General features: G+C 33.6%; 1 protein-coding gene across 12 annotated transcripts in view; it reads right to left on the bottom strand.

Annotated features, from left to right (window-relative positions):
* The window catches only part of LRRIQ1 (leucine rich repeats and IQ motif containing 1), a 105,577-nt gene that overhangs the window by 67,904 nt on the left and 17,048 nt on the right, over positions 1 to 20,625 (bottom strand). For all 12 annotated transcript variants that reach the window (XR_012053458.1, XR_012053460.1, XR_012053459.1 and 9 more), the window contains 5 exons: positions 15,412 to 15,485; positions 15,032 to 15,125; positions 11,720 to 11,896; positions 4,336 to 4,812; positions 2,283 to 2,421 (listed from right to left, as the gene is read on the bottom strand). Coding sequence is in view for 9 of the 12 variants with exons in the window: in XM_030260691.4 (XP_030116551.4) it covers positions 2,283 to 2,421; positions 4,336 to 4,812; positions 11,720 to 11,896; positions 15,032 to 15,125; positions 15,412 to 15,485 (961 nt within the window). In the remaining 3 variants the exon portion in view is untranslated. The remainder of the gene's footprint in view (positions 1 to 2,282; positions 2,422 to 4,335; positions 4,813 to 11,719; positions 11,897 to 15,031; positions 15,126 to 15,411; positions 15,486 to 20,625) is intronic.

The following is a 20,625-nucleotide window of genomic DNA, read 5'->3' as shown; positions in this document are numbered from 1 at the left end:
TCTGTTTTTTGAACTTTATGTGACATTTAAAACTACAAGACAAATTAAATGCCAACATATGTCTAAAGCTTAGAGTACTCAAGAGGCTCTCCACAAGTAAGCAGAAAGGAATCCTGCAACTCCCTCAACTACAAACCTGGGTCAACTAATTAATTATATGACAATTCCTTCAGGGACTATTAAAAACTGAAAGGAAAGCCTACAAAAGAAAAACGTGAGTGCCAACTTTCAAATTACTAAGAATAAAAATACAGATGTACTAAATGTCCTATGGTTTGCTATGGTTTACAAGTAGCAATTCTTGGAGACATCCCATGTAATTGACCTAAGTCAGTTACTCTCTCTTAACTAAGATCTTTATTTAAAAAAATATTACCAGTAAGCATAATCATCTCTAAGAAAAAGGAGCACATTAGGAATTAGAGTGCTAGAAAACTAGGAAAGGTGTTAGGAACACATGACAAGCATAGAATCATGTCCAGCAAAAACACTTCAGAGATCACAATGAGATAGATGGAATTAAGAAAACTCCATACAAGATGGCAACTTCCTCCCAAATCAGTATTGACAGCATTAGAATTCAAGATGCTCCAAGTGTTTAAAACATCACGCAAAATATTCTCACTGTCATGAAAGAAGTGGTGTTGTATACCTTTAATGGCTCTGCAATGAAGGCACTAAAATAGGAAGGGTAAATCTCATATTCTGGCTTAACCTGTAGATAATTAAGTTTTAGAAAAAGTTTGTCTGACCACATAAATTATTGAAAATGTTACTATTTTACACACATATTTCCTGATTATTATAAAATTATTAAAAGTTTTAGAACTGCTTCCTTACAATATCATTGTCACTATTTTTCTACAGACCTTTATAAGCATCCAGATAAAATATCTGGATATTACTGAGTGATCAAATGGCAAATATATTTCATTCAACAAAGGCAATTATCTTTTACAGATTCAAAGGAGAAAAGCAATCCTAATGATATATGCAGAAAGCTAAACTGTGAGGCAGCTGCTAACAGCGATCTATAAAAGCACCAGGTCAGTGTTCAGTCATGATCAAAGAGAAAAATTACATATAGTAGTTTTTAAGAAACGAAATAAAAACTTTCTTACTGAACAAATTCATTGTATTTCTGCATATGGAATTCAATTCTTGTTGCTTCTTTAAAAAATATTGTAACAGAGTGTGGCAAAGGTTCAGAGAGGAACAAAAAGATAAAAGAATTACAGAGAAATGTGAAAAGAGACTAAACAGAACTAAAATTTTATTTACAAAAGGTGGATGTAAGGATGCATGTATGAGAGATTTAAGAATCTGTAATATGCACAGAAGATAAATAATAGATCACTTTTATTTTCATACTCTCTGGTAATTAGCATGTTTGAAACAAATGAAAGAAAGCACATACTAATCACTATACAGATTTGTTAAATGCACTACTTTTATATATAGTAGAGGTAAAATACATAAGTTCAAAAATAGATTAAGTTTATGGAAAACAATTGTTAATATGCTAGCTACACATGATACTCCAATAAAAAATTTTTGCTTCTAAATCACTGTGTCACTTTTGAAATTTGTATGCAAGACTTACTCTATGGAATGTTTCCAACTAACCTTGAAATATGGAATTGACAGAGTTGACTTGCTTCAACATGTAGGAAATAACCTCATGAACCTTGTCAACTTGAGTCAAGGTTTGGACTTCAACTCTTGTCCATAGTAACCCATTCTGTTTAACTGTTATTAGATCAGTATCTACCACAGAACAACCTAGGCCATGGTCTATTCCCACGGACAGTATGGATAAAGCAATATTGGGTTTTGGAGATGGAAGAGAAGGAAAGAAATTGGATAGGTAGGATAGAAGAGACAGGAAGATTATTTAGTCACATAGGTAACAGAAACAACACGAGTTGCACAGTACCCATCAGTTTTATAGCATACACAGGCCCCCATAAGAACATGGGCACAGTATCTCTTACACATAATATTAGAATTATATAAAATAAAAATAATTCAGGGAAATACTTGGTGAAGAAAGGGAAAATATTTTTCCATAAAGGGAAAATATGTTTCCACAAAGCTTTTTGTAAAGAAGTATCTGTTTTTGAAACACCAAGGTTATGCTGGTTAAATAAAACAAAAAATATTTAATTATGAAAATTAATAATATAATAAGCAAAAATAGATAGAAGATGACAAATACACAAAATAGAATGATTTTTTTGTTGTTGTTGTACTTACAAAATAAGAAAATACCACAAACTAACCTGAATCACTGTGGCAGCTTCATGTTTCTGTCTTAAAGCTTCTACAAACTGATGATTCTCTGTTTTATTGCAATCATTTTTCCTCTGAGCATGGTACTGCTGCCAAAAGGGCTGGATCAAGGATGCTCCCATATGTAGTCTCATGGAGAAATAAATTCATTTATGACTCACATAGCCTCACCAATACAACTGGATTATCATATCTGCCAAACTTCAACCATAAAACATAGAACTGTGCTTTGAGACAAATGAAAAGTTGTGCTACTAAACAAGAAATTACAATCAAGATGTGATATATATGTTCACTGGAGGATATTCCCATTGCATAACTTCTGAATCCAATTACCTAAGAACTGATCTCCACAGGGCTCTATTCCATGAATAATCACAGTAGAGGAAGAGTCCTCAAGGAAGGATTAGGAGCAGAAGTTGTGTAAAAATGACTGAATAAACTATTGGAAGGGTCTACTTATTTCCACTGACTATATAAACAAAAAAGAAAAAAAAAAAAAAAAAAAAAAAGGAAAGACCCAAAAAACCCAAAACCACCAATCCACAAAAAAATAATCCAACCAACCAAAAAACAATACAAACAAGCAAAACAAACAAACAACCCCCCCCCCAAAAAAACCCAAAAAATAAACAACAAGCACAAAAGAGGGATAAAAACTGAAAAAAAACCCCCTACTTAGATCTGTTCAGTGATTCTGATTGCTAAATATATGTCCAACTAATTCATAATGATGGAAAAAAAGTCTAATGTCAGCTCTGCATTATGACTTTACTATCTTTACTATCTTGGAATTCTTTTCTCCACAAAATACTCATCTCAATTGGATAGTGTATTAAAGAAAAGACATCTAAATTTCCAATCTTTACATAACTCCTTTCCTTGTGTAGTGTATCTATTTAAATAGAGGATTCCTAGTCAGCAAAAAGAAAAAACAAAATCACGCTTCAGAGTTCAAGACAAATACAAAAAATGGTTTGCATTCTGTTTTGAAGAGAACTCTCAAAAAAAAAAAACCCCACTCACTGAATTAATTCAAAACATTAACAAAAAACTAAATGAACTATTTAAAAAAAATTTTTAAAGTATTCATCTCATACAATACACTAATGTATTCTTGCTTTCAGCTTGCAGAGAAATGATAATGAATTGCATGGTCTTCCTTAATCATAAATTTTATAACAAACCATTAGTGTCTTAAGTACCTATTAAGTTGTTTCCTTTTTACCATAAGCATAAACAGTTCAAAGAAGCACACCCGCCATGCTTGCTTTTCATACTGTTCTCAAGATAGCTGTATTTGAATCTGAATTCTTATGAAATTTTAACTCAATTCTTGAGGATTTGCTACAAAAAATCAGATTCTGTTTCCCTTGTCTGTTTGAACGACACAAATCAGCAGCAAAGAGGTAATAAACCAGTTTGTTTCAAGAGAAAATCTGGGGACACATAAGTTGAACTGGCCTCTCACCCCTGCCTCTACTTTTAATAAACAGGTTAGGGCATGTTGGAGAAGTACCAAAAGCAACGAAGGCCATTAGCTCTTCAGTCATCACAACAGCAGAAGACTGGCCAAAATCAAGGGATTAGGACAGTAGATTTAAGCAATTTTTCCTCTTGCCTTCTAAACGGTACTGGTTGTAAAGTTTTCACAGATTAATCTTGAATGTCTAATGAATAATTTTGGCAAAAAACCTACACTAGTTTGTAGTTAATTTCCTCCAAAGTTTCTGCAAAACATTTGTCATTTGCATTCCTAACTCTGTATGTGTCATTGAACTGGTGTCTTAAAATTATTGTGAGTACATAAATATCTATATTCTAATATACCAAATGGGAGAATACCACAAAGGATTCTTAACTGTTAATATGGAAGTGTGCAACATATAAGTCTTTTTTGTCTAATACAACACTTTATTGTCTAATAAGCTTAAAAATATTACAAGTTCTGTGCCTCTGTTTTAAACAAAAAATCCTCACTCCTATTGCCTATCTATATAATTGATTTGAAAGAAACCTGACATAACCTGACATCTGTCTTACCTCTCTGTATCATTCCCAAAGTGCTGGAGATTTCTTCCCATATCACCTGCTACTATCACTGACTGTTGCAATGTGAGTTGGCCTGACATGTTATTGTTGCCTTTGCTCTCCTCACTGTAATTAATACAAGATTCAGTGTTCTTCTGCTTCTCTCTCTGATCTCCTACATTTTCCTTCTGATGCACAGGTATAGAGGAGTTAATGAATGTGGCCTGAATATCACCAGTAGCAATCCATGTTTTGGAAGGATCCAACAAGACCTGTTTATTTTCTGTCACAGACATGATAAAGAGGTTATTTTCCTGTAGGCAGCCAGTGGATATTTGCTTTAAGTGATTTTGAAGTGCTTCTGGTCCATCTCTGTCAGTAATGTTTAGTTCACCATACTCATGCACGTATCGATGTTTAATACTAAGTTTCATCAACTGATTAAAATACCAGCATTGTCCCAGTACAGAATCAATAGAAGAAGTAATTCTGAAAAAAAAAGGAAAAAAATTTCACGTTTGTTAGAATGCTTAAAAAAAAAATTCCCTCTATTATTTTCTAAAATAGCTTGTATTTTCAAGTATTATTACATGTTTCCATAGTCTTACAGCAAATACCAATTACTGTGATTGGAAATCCAGTTTCAGTAATTATGAATCTTAATAGATTTTATCTTTTTGTGAACATATTTAAACTATAATCACACATATTTCTTATTTTACTCTGAGTTTTCCTGAGAGAGAAAGTTTTCAGTCTTTTTAAAATAGCCATTACAGCATGCATTTCATTATAAAATTTCTGGGTTAGTGGCATAAGAAGCCCAAATTTTTGTAAAGTTTGAGGCAATTTTGTCTTAACAATCTAATCTTACCTGGCAACTATGAAAGCTCATATAAAAATAACAGTAATTCTAAAATTTAGATAAGAACTAAAGCAACAAAACCCAATTAGATTCAAACCAACAAACTACAATGTCTAAAGAAAATTCAGAAAGACAAACTTTTAAGTACAGATCTTTTTATCAACATAGGGGAATGTGCTAGACTGACCAACAGTAATCTATGAAGTCTGGCTCTCATTAGTTCTTTGTTACACTGTCTAAATTATGAGGATGAGAAAATATGAACTAATTGTTACAGATTCAGATGGCTGTCTGTACTTTGGATGGTGTTTGTTCATTTTATTAGGTAGCAGGTAATTCTGGGATCATGAAAACATTTTCCTTTAATAGTATAGATATATGCAGAGATCTGTAATCTGGTGTTAATTTCAGAGGAGTATGAAGTCAATTCTAGGCAAGCAAGCCAAGAGAAAAAGTAGAAATAAGATAAATTTTCTTGTTAGTCTGGAAAAATTAGGTCCTAAAATTATAGTTACAATAACAGAAATTTCCTTCTTGTTCATCATTCTGAAAAGGTGAATTTTTTATAAAGTTCTGGGGACTCTTTACCATTATAATTATATTCTCAGTGAAATTCAACTAAGAGAATTTTAGATATTTAAGAACATAATCAATTAGACCCTATAAGAGTAAAAAGGATTCCAACTCTTCCACTGCTAGTGCAACTTCAGTGCTTTTGGACAAAATATGAATGTGTAAATTGATCCACACAGCTAAAGCACACAACTCACCGTGTACATTTGATTTTCCACTACAAAATATTAATAGTACTCCTGCTAATTCCAGTAATTAAAATATTACTACTACTCTTGTTAATTCTAAAAATATTTAAACCAATCTATAAATTTGTTTAAGGATCAAACATGCTACATAGTCAGAATAATTTCTTTAAAAGAAAATAATTAAAACATTTAAATTCTTTAGTTAAATATACTGAATTAGTTAAAGTATTTAAAAAAAGTCTGGTACAAGATCATTACCAAATTCCTACATAAAATAATATGGAGAGAAGACAGAAAAAAAAAAAAAAAAGGAAAAAATCTATTCCCACCTGTTTTTTTTCCTTTGCTTTATTTTGTTGATTTATTTATGAAAATTAAAATATTGCAGAAAACCCCTGAGTGTTTTCTATATTGATCAAAAAAAATTCCTATGTAAACCATACCCTGAGTAACCTTGTTCATTGTCAAAAAAAACCCAAAAAAAAACCAGAAAGAAAGAAAAACAAACCACTGTAACAGTGAATCCTCTCCTTTGACAGGTGTAGGGGTATCTCAAGAAGCTGTTACATCCTTCTAGTGGCTATGAGTATGTCAAGCAGAAATGGAGGGATTGAGGAAGTGAAAATTCAGGCAGGGAAAGATTTTGTGATCATCAGGGATAGTGTGTTAGTTTTTTTATAGAGGCTGGTTTTGGGCAGTTTTTCCAAGCAGTGGTTGCAAAATACTGTCTTGTCTCTGCCAGTATGTACCCTCTCCCATACCTTCCCTGGCAATCCACAACTATATTTTGGTTTTGCAGGATTTTTAGGCCGCCTTCTGTATCGGTAGTTTTTCCATTTAGCTTTTTCAGGCATATTAGTTTAAGTTAAAAGAAACTACAAAGGAAGCTGAAGATCCCAGAGACTGATGGGCATGGTGTGTTTGAGGTTCTCCTGCAAAACTAAAGCTCCAGCGCACAGACACCAAAGGTCACCACAGGCCTGAGTACTAACTTGGTGGCAGTCAGCTTGGTGGTTCCCTTCAGTGAACAGGGATGTATCAACATCCTATCAACACCCTGCAAATTGCTCAGTGTCTCAATTGCACTGCACTCCTGATACTAGAGAAGTGTTCCTAAGATTGCTTATTCAAACCACAGCAAGGAAGCTGCTGTAATGGAAAATATGCAGGACTGGTTTACATCTTTAATGGTAAAAAAAAAAAAGATACAAGGAAAGCGATAAGACAAAGTAAAAAATATGACAATATTAAGACTTCTGATACAGAAGTATTTTCTTTTTAATTATTGTAAATTCATTGTTTGCCTTTCAGACCTTTCCCACTGCTATTGGTCACACTTAACCTGGAATTACTTCTTGGTTAAGATCTGCCCAAGGTTTTAAGCATAAATTGGCCATTGAGACAAAACAAGAAATGGAATTATCCTATGGAAGTATCAGTATCCATAGTGTCTGGCTGCTTAGTATGTGACAAAATATAGATAAATATGGTAGCCTTGCAATAGCAAGATTTTTATGGTAGCCTTGCAACAGCAAGATTTTTATGGCTTTCAGCTTTGACCAGCACATTCCTTCATGTGCAGCTGCTGCCAGGCTTTATTTTGATCATAACAAGTGAAAGTGATTTATGCCATATGCAAATTTTAGCATAACCACAAAGCATAACCACTGCTTTTGCAGTGGGAAAAAGGGGTAATAAGCCAAAAGAGCAAAGGTTGAATCTTGCAGTACTGTACAAGTGTGCTAAACTAGCAGCCCTGATACTAAAGACCAAGATATTATTTTCACCAAAAAAAAACCTAAGAGAAAAAAGCTACTTGTAGCTCTTTTTTTTTTTTTCCCAGATACCTCTTTATCTGTGGTAGTATTTTCCAGGGACCTTGATGAAAGATAAAAGCCCTATTTGGAAACTTAAGTCAGGCTTTTATTAAGGACTGTTACAGCTTCAGTCCTCACAACAATTCACGAAAAGTATCCATCACTGTCCCGGTTAATTCAGACCAAAACCTGCTCAATTCCCATGCAGTGTTTGGCAACAGAGGAGTAGAAGGGAAGGAATAAACCCCACTGGTAGCACCCAGGATGCATAAGGATCCATGCACAGGCTGACTTAACAGGTATAGAAAAGGACAAATTATTAATGCTTAAAGGCCTTCCAGTGATGTTTTAAATCAGCAAAAATGTTGTTACTTAAGAAATTTCAACTTGCAGCAGAGGCTTGCTTGTAGAGCTAATACATTTTGTATAGAATTTTCTACTGCAATTACACCTGCAATGGCTGCCTGGTTATTCAAAGAGCATAATTTTGTCAGAATAAGACAGTAAATCTGGAAAAGTCAGCAGAACGAATCTCTCAGAGGCAAAAAGGACAGGCTTGGGAAAAACAAGCCAGTTCTGATAAGGAATGGCAGTTTTCTCCTGGCCCTTGCAGTTAAATAATAATTAACATTCTACTGCTTCGTATGCTAGTGTGTGCCAGTTAAAACCTTGTTTAATGTAATGTTTTTTCCCTACTGTGACTTTCACAATTATAATACATGGAATATCCAAACAGTACACCTCAATTTATGTGAACTTTTGTTTGCAATAGGGTAAAATCTAATGTCTTCAGGGAAACGTCTATATGCATCATTACTGATGTTTGGCTGCAGTTTACCAAAGTCCCTTATAAACATGAAACAGGTCACTGTTGACATATTCTTCCCTTGCAAAACCATTTATGAAATTCCTGTAATTTTCACTGTTAAATACATACAGTATTTATAAAGTTTAAGTTCTACTAGCCAGACAACTGCACATCTGATGGCTGAAAACAAATTGCTGCAGCACAGGTATCATATTTTTGTACATGACTGCTTATTACAAGTCATCTAAACATTACGTGACAGAAAACATTTAGTATGATAGAAAAATTACATTTTAAAGTCAGTTTTATTCTTAAGCATGGCAACAACAGAGAAGTTTTGGGAAGAAACAGCACAGAGAATTTAACTGGGCAGCATTGGTGTATGAAACAGATTAGGGAAACAAGCAGTGATTACTTCTGGCAGCTTACATAGTTGAGGTCACACCTACAGGGGCTCATAACTTAGCAAGATGTGAAACAGATAGAAATTTGCTCTATTGTTGGCCTGTTGTTTAGCAATGTCACATTAATTCAGTCAAAGTATTGCAATATGTACATATAATAGCTATGCCACTAAGGCTTATATATAAACAAGTTGTTTAGAGTTCCTTTTATGAACTGCAGTTTGCAATGGTTTTCAAGTCATCCATAAATTTTACTTCAGTGAAAATAAAAGATAGATGGCTTTAGCACACAAGAAATTAATTTTAAGACCAAATTTGATACAAGATATTTCAATCATGTCACATTTAGGGATTTAAAAGAGCACAAATGAATTCTCAAAAGCTTAAAAAATCCACAACCCTCCCTCCTCTGCACTCCCCACCCTTCCTCCACCCAAACCATACATTCAGGAAAGAAGAGATGTTTACACAATCACCTCTTTCAACTACTGTTCTTCTCAAACATCTGCAGGCTCTTTCAAATATTTCTCTTTCAAAATTTACATAGAGTAATAGATTCTCAGTTGAAAAAACCTTCAGGTTCAGGTCTCTGGTTCAACCTTCTACTTCAAAGCTGCGTTAGCTCTCAAAGCAGACCAGGCTGCTCAGGTTTTCATCCAGACAGGTCTTGGAAATCTCCAAGAACAAGACTGCACAACTACTATGGGCAGCCTGCTGCAATTCATCACTGTCCCACCCTGAAAAGGCTTTGCCTTGTCCAGTTGTACTGTCTCTGGCTGGAATGAATTCCCATTACAGTTGCCCATATAATGCTGTTTAGATTCGTGACCAAAACTGTATTGATAAAACACTAATGTTTTGCTGAACAGTGCTTGGACAGAGTCAAAGCCTTCTCTCTTCCACTCAGCAAATAGCCTGTGAGTGGGCAGAAGGCCTCCTTTCTTTACTTCCTTCCTAGGTGAAAACTGTGTACTTGCCCTTGTTGAATTTACAAGGTTCCCAGTGACCTGTCTTCCCATCTTGTCTGTGTCTGACTGGAAGCCCTCCCCTTAACAACTGCCTTTGAATACTTGTGGTCTGCAAGCGCAGTAAGTGAGCACTCCATCTCCTGTTCCCAGTCTTTGACAAAAGACATTAGAAATACAAGTCAGCTTCCAGAAAGTACTGTGAGCCACACACTTTTCATAATTAATGGATTGTCTGAGTATGATGACACAACACCTCTCTTATTTTATTTATGTCCACTCATATAGACTAAAAAAAATAAATTTTAGGAATATCATCTTTCCCTTTCATTTTTTACCATCCTGCAGAAAAGTATATGAAAGTTAGGTCCTTAGATTCTACTACAGTTTGCACACAAGTCATACCCTAATTATAAACTGGCTTTTTTTCTGTAAAAGGATAATGATGAAATGTCTAAATATCAGACACAGAAAAAATTTTCTCAATCATAGAAAAGGAGAGTTTTATTTTCTTTTATGAAAAAGGAAGGAGAGAACACCATTTCAGGATGTTAAACAGATTAGGAAGTATCAGCTTCCCACCTGCAAGCCAGAAGCCAAAAATCACAGAAGTGGAGGAGACATATCTGGATGGTTTAATGGAGAAACATATGACTTTTAGGAGCCACTTACACATTACATCTGTCATGGAAAAATGCACTATATAATTTCTCCCAACTAATTTCAATCTAATTCTTAATACAAACCTCTTTTCCAGTTAATCTGATTCTGAGCTATGAAGATTTTATAGCAGCTTAGTAAAAGCTGCAATAATACAATGTAATAAATTGCTAGCTAGTAACAAGATATCATGGATATACAGGCTTACATGCAAACACAAAATCAACAATTCAGAAAAAAAAAATGTGCATACTTTTCCTGAACCAATAAGATATGCAAGGCAAAGTTTAAACTAAAATGACATAAAAGAACATGTGCTTTACCTGCTCTGGGCTAATGTTCAGTACCTAGCAGAATCAAGAAAACTACTTTTCCAAAAATTAAAACATAAGTTGGAAATTCAAAGGATCATAAGGATTTTGTGAATCTGCTAGGAAATTAAAAGGAACTATGAAACAAAAAACCATGCAATATTACCAACTGCAGAAATGAGAAGTTTGAGATACTTAGATATTACAAAAAATTAAAACATAGCATGTGTAAGTAATAAATTAACATCTGCATGGTCTAAACTGAAGTTACTGGACAACTAACCATGGAAAAAGTGATAAAGGTAGCAAGTATGAAAAAATTAAACACTTGTAAATAGATCCACTTAATTCACTACCTTAAGAGAAAAGAGGTAAAATCTTTTGCAATTATTTAGAATATGAATAACATACACATGGAAAACAAATGCAGAAATAAAAATAGAGCATATTGTATCAACAGCCAAATTAGACTTGATTAAGTTAAAGTTAGAAATCATGTTAATATGACTAGTCAACTCCCAGGAGTTAAGCTACAATTCCGATATAGCACTATTCATTCAACTACTACTAACTGCAGGTTTTGAGCCACCTGTTTTCTTGGACTTAAAGAAACAAAACTCAAGGCCCTCCTAACTTAATAACTGTCTAAAACAAACTTTGCTCCGAAGTCAATGATTCTAATCTCTTTCTTATCCTAATATTTTTCCAGGCAAAAAACCCTAAGTAAAATTCATATGCACACACAAACTTCAATAACAATACATAAAAAATATTTCTGAATGCAATTTATATTCACATAAATACATACTCCAATTCAGCAGCCTTTTTTTTCAGTTGAACATTTTCTTCAATTTGAACTTGACAAAGTTCCAGAAAAGTTCCTAATTCGGATGCTTTGATTTCTTCAGTTGTGGATAAAGTATGATGGGTCAAGATTTCACCATTAAGTAACTGTAAACTAGGAACGACCTCCAACATGGAAGACCTTAGGAAAAGAAAACATTAATTAGATTTTTGAAAAAATCCTTATACTAAAACATCTGTTTTATTTACAAAATCATATAACAAATACAAACATGAAGATAGTCCTCTAAAAGTCTGCATGTATTTGTCCTTATTTCATATGTTAACACATTAACTAAGAATTTAAACGAAAGAATAATATAAAGAGTAAAACACAGAACAGAGCAAGACTTCTTAACACTTCATTGGTATAAAGAACACTGCTGAAATACTGACACCAGGAAAGTCAATGGTACCAGTTTCAAATCACTAGAGCTAGAATTTTTACCTCAGGAAAATTTGCCATATTCATGCATAGGCACCTGTAATTAATTTGATAAGTAGACAACACAGCAAATTCATAGGATTAAGATAAAGTACTGATTTTGTTGACATGTCACAAAACTTGAATTTTAAAACTGCACAAAATATTAAACCTTGCTAATTCTACTCCTTTTATCAGTTGCATATCCCATATTTAGTGACATGCTATCTGGTATGCCTGACAGGAAAAAAAACATACTGAATTTAGGTCAGGGAAAGGAAAGAGAGCAAAGATGAAATTTCCTTGCTATAAAACAGACAGCTATGGCCACTGATGTAACAAAAAAAATATGTACAAGAAACTTACCTAACCAAAAAAAAAAAAAAAAAAAAAAAAAAAAAAGTATATTGAGGTCTTGTTTATGTTACCGATATATGTAAGCTGGTAGTGCAATCTTGTTTCACATATATCTTGTACCAGACCAAAGTTGTTGAAAGTTTGAAGACTGCAAAATTATATCCACTTTCAATATTTTCCTTAACTCAGTTTTAAGTAACTCTTGAAAGAATACTAATTGTAAGCTGTAATAATATTCTTATAATAATCTTATAATAATAATCTTTAATAACCTTATCTATTATTTATCTTCTGTGCATATTACAGATTCTGAAATCTCTCATACAACCATCCTTACATCCAGCTTTTGTAAATAAAATTTTAGTCAGTTTAGTCACTTTTCACATTTCTCTGTAATTCTCTAAAAAGATAGTATTGTTTTCAAAATTTTGGGTCTCCCTGACTATTCCCTTTGCAGGTAAAGGATTACTACTGAGCTCGGACAACATACAGTAAGTTTAAAATCAGAGAAAGTCTAAGTTTAAAAGCAGAGAAAGTTATAATATTCCAAATAACAGAATAGAACATCAGTTTTTGCAAATAGAAAACTTTCCTTCTCTACTGCCCATTAATGAAGGCTAAGACTATCTGAAGTTTGGAATAAAATTATGGGTTTAGATCAACAGTTCCTGAACGTGTAGAGAGAAATTACCAAAGCTGATCTTGAATAGCGATACAGCAAAACAGTGACATGTCGTTATAGGACATGAGAAAGCACAACGCGAGCCACTTGCTACTTTGCAAGGCAAAAGAGAAAGTTTATTTTCTGACTCCAACTTTTATACTTCTCCAAAGGTGATAGTGGATTGGAGAGTGAATGGGCTACCTCTCCGAAGACATTGGACAAAGCACTAGTACATCAAGTCTTTCTACTCCCATGGAGGAATGCAAAACAATACGTTATTTACAGAAACTGTGTGGGAAAGTTTCCCAATAGAATGTAAACTCAGAAGGCTTTAGAAAACTCAAGAATCAGGGCGACAGTGACATATCAAGATTCATCAGTGATGGAAGTTTTGTCTCTTAGATGTGTGGGATCTCAACACTCATTTTTCCAGCTGGGTTTCTCCTGGTGAAGGGCTGAGTCAATATTTCATTTAGTGAAAACTTCCTGGTGAATATTCTGTCACTTAAGAGGCTCTATTAATCATTACAGCATTGAAACATATTCCCCTAGGAGTGCTCAGACTGATCTCAGGGTTTAATTTTTAGAAAGAGATTTCTTACTACTTCACTTTTGTTGGTGTTATCACTGGCTGGACATAAAAGTATGAAACCGATTGGGAAATTTTACAACTAATTCCTTTGTTGGTATCAAGGGGTTATGTAAAGTTCACTGGAACATATTGTCTGAAGTTACAGTCAATGCTGTATTCAGCAAATCCATATTTCATAGTATGCCATACTTTAAATCCTTCAGACAAATTAACCTCTTGTCTAATCATACAAGCTCTATTGGTTTAAGCAACCTAAAGCGTGAGTTCTCAAAGTTACATCGAAATTCAGAGAGCTTTTCCCTCTAGGTTACAAGTGAAATAACACTTAGTTTTGTAAAATAGTGGGAATTCAAACAATAGAAATGGAAATTTAAAACATTGTCACAGTCAGAATTTTATGAATGAAATCACCTGCAGGAACCATAGGGTGAGAATAAGTCTGTTCATTAAAAAATCAAACAAACCAATCAAGAATGTACTTGCACAGCTATCTTTTAAACTACTCAAACACTTCCAAGTAAAAGTTTGAAATGGTTTAGTTTTTTCTTTTGATTAGTAATTGTACATTTGTACAAAAATCTTCAAACGGAAGATATGAATGTAAGCGTGGTTTTAGTTTTTTAGGTTTTAGTGTGGCCAGCACGACTAGGGCAGTGATCACACTCCTGTACTTGGCACTAGTGAGGCCACACCTCAAGTACTATGTCTAACATGCAAAAAAATTATACAAAAAAGCCTATTCATTTGCAATTTTACTCCTATGGTTTACAAAACTATTTAACTACTTTCAGGAATCATAGTAACTGCATATAATTTTTCATGCCAAGTTTCTTTTCTACCCTACTCATTTTTTATATAGAGACATGTCATAATCTCGAGGACTAGCTTTTTGACTTTTCAGATCATTATTCCAAGGAATAATGAAGGGAAAATGACAGCATTACTCTTACATCTCTTTCATAATTACAAGGGCTATAAATTTTTGATGTAGAGATAAGGAATTTGAAGAGGCATAAAAATGCAAATATTCAACTCCTAAGGAAAAATCAAACATTCACCCTGACTTTTACTTCTAACAGACAGTACCCCTTCACTAGCTATGTGGAATGTGAACCTGTCACAGCAGCGAGACTATTCAGACTATATGTGGGAGCATTTCTACTATTTGACTAAGACACATACAACAATCTGTTATCTGATTTTGATTTTTTGATTTAGCAAATTAAAGTCTTTTTCTTACCTCCAGTTCTTTTCTTGGAGAAGAGGATTCCCACTCAGTGACAACTCCTTTAGTTTATGGCAGCCACTAAACCATGTATGGACATCTTTAAGATCTGTAGTATAGCCAAAAGAAACCTAAATATGTCTGAATGCAGAACCATCTTGTTTCCCATAAATTGTTACATGAAACTGAAATGTATCAACATCATGCAGTCCTAAAAGCAAGACTGCTATCTATACAGCGTAATTATTATCTATAACACTAATGTTTGGAAAACATTTGTATATTTTCCACATAAATGTCTCTTATAAATTCATGGGAACAGTCCAATTCAAATCAGTTTATAATTTGACTAAGAAGTTATTATTTGAATGTTAATTTTTTTTAACACAACTCACCTGACAAGCAGTTATTTTTGATATCTAGCTTTTCCAAAAAGAAAAATGAATTTAAAGGCACAAGGTCAGTTAATCTAAGAATAAAACAGAAAAGATTTTTTAAAAACTTAAATTTAAATAGCACTTCATAAACAGAAAGGTACCAGAATCTTTTGCAGGTATGACAATTTATTTATTTATGTGAGAAAATGGCCATTTATCTATCCAAGGAGCTAGGACTAACTGCTAACATTTTAACCTGAAAATATTTCTTAGTTTTCTCAGCACCTTAGTTTTTAATATTTTCTAATTAATGGTTTTTTATCTCATAAATATTTCATTCTGTTCCCTGCATTTAGTGCTGAAGATCTGATGTCTTATAAAATTTACACATCTCAGCTGGCTTTTGTTTAGGTACTATAACCAGAATGGTACTAATAGAAGGTCCTGATTCTGGAGAAAAAATTAAAAATTTGCTTGGCTTCTTTCCTCATTTCTCATTGCTACAACTTTTTATCAGGTTGTTTCTCTTCTCCAATCAGCGCATTACTTCCTAGATTCTAAAACTAGCATAACAGTTGTCATGAATGCCCTTTTCAACAGGTCAAGGCTGCACTATCCTGTAATATATTTTTAGTGCTTCCTCTGTCTTACTACTTCTGTCACATTGTATCAAATAGGTGCTGATTACTGAGACAGTTATGGAATTCGACAAGAAATTGCTCTTCTTGCATTATCGGAGCTTTTACTGAGAAATAATGCAGCAAAGCAGTACTAAAGACAGGACAAAATTCTTGTTTGCAGCATTGAAGTGTAAATGTAAAGAAACTGAGCTGACATTCATCTACACAAAGGGATTGGAACTGTAAGATGTGTGCTATTGCTACTACTAAAGAATTAATGCTCAATGTTATTTCTTTGCTTACAAACTTTCATTTAGGAAAGAATGAATGTTGAATGGTTTTTTCAGCTGCCAAGCTTTTGCCAAATATTTCAGATTAAAGTTTATCTTAGTTTATCTTGAATATGAAAGAGGCAGAAAAAGGTAAAAAATCAAGATGCAAAGAATCCCAATTATCAACTACAACTAGAATGTTTAAGCGCATGGTACACCAGCTATACATTTTTTAAAGAGATACACATTTAGTAACATGTTTTATCTCTGTAATGGCAAGACCCTAGCATAACAGGAAAATGGTATGTGGTCAGTTTTTGACTGCTAATTTTCACTGAAAGTAGTATTTTCTGAGGGTATAGTGCTTTTGAAAGGTATAAATCAGAATACTTTTTGCCTGAAATATGACACTACAAAAAACTGAAATGTGCTCAAAATTATTGAGGGACAAAAATGCGCCTTTGTTGCTGAAAGGTATGGCTACGTTGTTTCCAGCACAGGGTTTACAACTGAAAGGCAGAGTTGAATTTTATTCTGGTGCACTAATTATTAACTAAATGTTAATTATAGATTATTAATCTCACCGAAAATATTGTCTGAAGTTACAGTCAATGCTGTATTCAGCAAATCCATATTTCATAGTATCCCATAGTATCCCAAATTCAAAACAGAAAAAAAAATTGGTTTCCACATCCAGTTGAGAAGTATTTCTATGCGACAACATGACATTTTAAAAGCAAATTCAGAGAAACAGATGCAAAGACAACTGAGTACATGCCACTGTACTTCCATTTCTTTCTCAAACTACATTGTAAAGTTGCCTTGGTTCTAACCCTACTTAGTTCTATTTCCTTTGTGCTATGGAAGTTTTCCATGGAATCAAACAACTATGAACAAGTATTGACTCTGTAAAGCATTAAGCCTTTTATGTAGATCTGTATATATAGTAATATAAATTTCAGCCTTTTAGTTTCTCATCATCAGCCAATAATACATGAGTATATTTAATATTCATAGCAAGCATCATCATAGATATTACTGGCTAATAGTATGGCTGCAAAAACTTAAAATTCATGACTATAAATTCAGATATTCAGAAAACAAAGACATAAGGAACAAAAGATCATGCAGGGTTTTTATTTATAATGAGTTCTCTGGCTCTTTAGCAGCATACGCTGTGGTGAATTAGAAATTGTCTACTGGACAGTCCTTGCCTGCCGTTGGCATTATGAGAGTTAAAACATTTCTCCGTCATTCTATAGCTTTCTCTTTACCGACATTCTTTGTTAATTTTTTTTCTAAGAAAATTCAAACCAGAAAGACAAAGGACATTACTGAAAACTTAATACTACTTGACCTTGTCACATTAGCCCTGGGCATAAGAGAGATATAAATTACAAAGAAGACACAAAAGTAAAAGATATTCGCAAAAAAGCAAGCTATAGCTTCCTTTTTCTGTTCCCATTTAAGGCATAACAGAACAGTCAGAGATAGAGTTTATGTCGTTTATGGGGCTATATCCAAAAACAAGGTTTAAGAATAGTTGCAAGTATGCATCACAGAAAATAAAGACTGTGTTTCTGAACATGAATAGCAGTTACTGCTCAAGATGGTCGAAATTCTGCTGTGCAACTGCTTTTCCCAAGAAAAATTAGCATTGATGTTAATAAGCGGTGAGTAGGAAGAAGGGCAAAATAACTCAAATAAATTTATCATACTCTAGATATTTAGGTAAAGACCATATTGCTTTTTCATTCCTTAAATTAAAGACATTCTGTTTTCAATAATCATCATATTTATAAGAGCAAATATACAGAATATAGGAAATCTGTCAGGTAGCCACTTTGCTTCTTGAATACTCTAGTAGACAGTACTTCAAGTATATTATCCATGATGCCATATACTTAGAGATAAACTTATCACCAGCAAAGAATTACTGAAAATTATTTTTAAAAATCTAGAGTGGTAAGGATAGGATGGAGAAAACCACTGAAATATTATTATTTCAATACCCTATGACATTTAGATATGATATGATAATTCTGGAAATGTGGTCAAATTCTCAAAACATCATGGCTTGCAAGGAGCTAAACTCTCATATCTGAGAAAGTCAGTTAAAAACACAGATACCATATATTTAAGTTGAGAGAACAATGTATGCTAAGAAAGAACTTAACCAACTTTTTAGCATTTCTACTATAAAGCTTTTAGGAATAATATGAATCTAGATGTCAAAAGATGAGAGCAACATGGTCACAACAAATTTGATTTGGGCCAGACTATTTTCTCAAAATCAAAAGGAACTTTTGCAGATGACTGAATTTTTTAAAATATTACATTTTTATCAATCTCAGTTAGGTTATCTTAGTGAAAAGCAAGTGATAGCAAAAAAAGAACTTTGTCTTATTAACACCACATTAAAACAGATGTTAGGAGAGATTTTGTCTATTTTGAAGTTGAAAAAAAATGGCTACCGGAACAGCAAGTTTAGTGTCTCACTGTAAAACTTTTAAATAAAAAAGCCATTAACTAGTGAGTTGTATAATTAAATGGGATGACATGTAAATATAAATGCCACATGAATGCTGAACGCATTAAAAATTTATTAGTTTTACACAAGGACAAGGTTTTTTTCTCCTACACCTAAATCTTTATCCACAACAGAAGAAAAAAGAATACGTCCCTCTTTTAAACTAACTTGACAGTTGTGTCCTCAGCTGCCATAAAATACAGAATGGATCTTCATAGTTTCAACACTGCAGAAACCAAGTCAAGAGGATATTCATCATTGTCTTTGGCCAACATTGATAAAGAATATGGTTTGTACACAAAAGCCACAATAAGACACTTAATAAAAGCAGCAGTGATGAAATAGCTGTCTTTATCTATTTGAAGGAGTTAATCACTACCTGTTTTAGTTTCTTGTTAATGTGTAGGTTTAAAACTATTTAAACCAAATAATTTTTGGAGTTTTACCTTTGACAGTTTCTGGTTTATGATGCAGACAAACCATCTCAGGAATAAAAATGTCCTGTAAATTAGTGTAAGAATTTTCTTTTCACAGTATTTCACTTTCAGAAAGAATACAGATTCATAGCATTATCATTATATTGGCTTCCTGCAATCAGTAAAGAGGAAATGGCACTCAGTGCACACTTGGAAAGAATTCACAAAATTGCACTGGCTGTAGGATAAAAGTAAAGAAACAGCTTTTCTTTCAACAGCTTACTCCATTACATTTGCTGTTTCTATAGAACATCAAGTTACTTATACTACAGCACACACATATGGAGTTGCTTATAAGTGTACATAAAGTGAGTGTAACAGAGCAGGCTACTGAAATGCCAGGAATTTTGAGGCTTTTAATATGGATTTAAGGCTATCTTGTCCTGTTTGTCACAAAGATTTGACATAAGCTATAGACACATCACAGAAAGAAAGGTAATTGTTTGGGGGCAAGATGTATACTTATTTTCAGCACATCCAGTTCTTTCTCACAGCCCAGCAAAAGGAACTCAGCAGACCAAACACTGCATCTCTGCTTGGCTACTGGAAAACCAGAGCAAGCGCTACAATGGACTTTAAAAACTCTAAGATGATGGGATAGGCAAGTGACTTAAGGTACATCTACATGGCTAGTCCAGCACAACCGAAATCCAGAGGCTGCATTTGAGCTATCACTGATAGCTCAAATGCAAGATAGTTTGCAAGTCCCTAGCAGGCATATGAGATCTTCAAGTTTTGCAAACACTTTATTACACACAGGACAGCTACACTGGTGGAAAAAGAGGAAACTACAACAATACAGAGCCACATTATCCACAAAGAAGCTAAAGAGGACAAGGAAAAAAAAATAGCTAAAAACAAGAATTAAATCAAGCAGTGTGACTTGAAATCTAATGCTTAACATATAATGCTCTTGCTTAATCACAGGCAGGAAGCACTTCATCCAAACTCTAGAAGAATTAATAAGGGAAAAAAAATTCCCAAACCCTAGAAGCCTGATCAGGAACTTGAAGATTAGATTCTGTAGGTATTTTATTTACATCCAAGAGTCTCCATGAATAGTACCTCACCAGAGATGCTATGAAAACAATCTGAAAGGTGATATAGAAATATACATTGTATATACTTAAATAATATACAATTTCCATGAACGACATTGCTTATTATAACAGGACTCAGTCTTACACATCCTTTTTCCCACAGACACAATTGGCTAAGCTGAACTAAATGTCACATAGGGTGGTATTCTTCTGTTCAGATGTAGACATCTACACATGCGGTGGTAATTTTGATTTTTTTACTAGTCAGTGAAGATGAACAGGCACTTTTAGGCT

Source organism: Taeniopygia guttata, chromosome 1A (genome assembly GCF_048771995.1).
Source record: "Taeniopygia guttata chromosome 1A, bTaeGut7.mat, whole genome shotgun sequence".
NCBI lineage: Eukaryota > Metazoa > Chordata > Aves > Passeriformes > Estrildidae > Taeniopygia > Taeniopygia guttata.
This window is presented reverse-complemented; position numbering and strand designations above follow the sequence as displayed.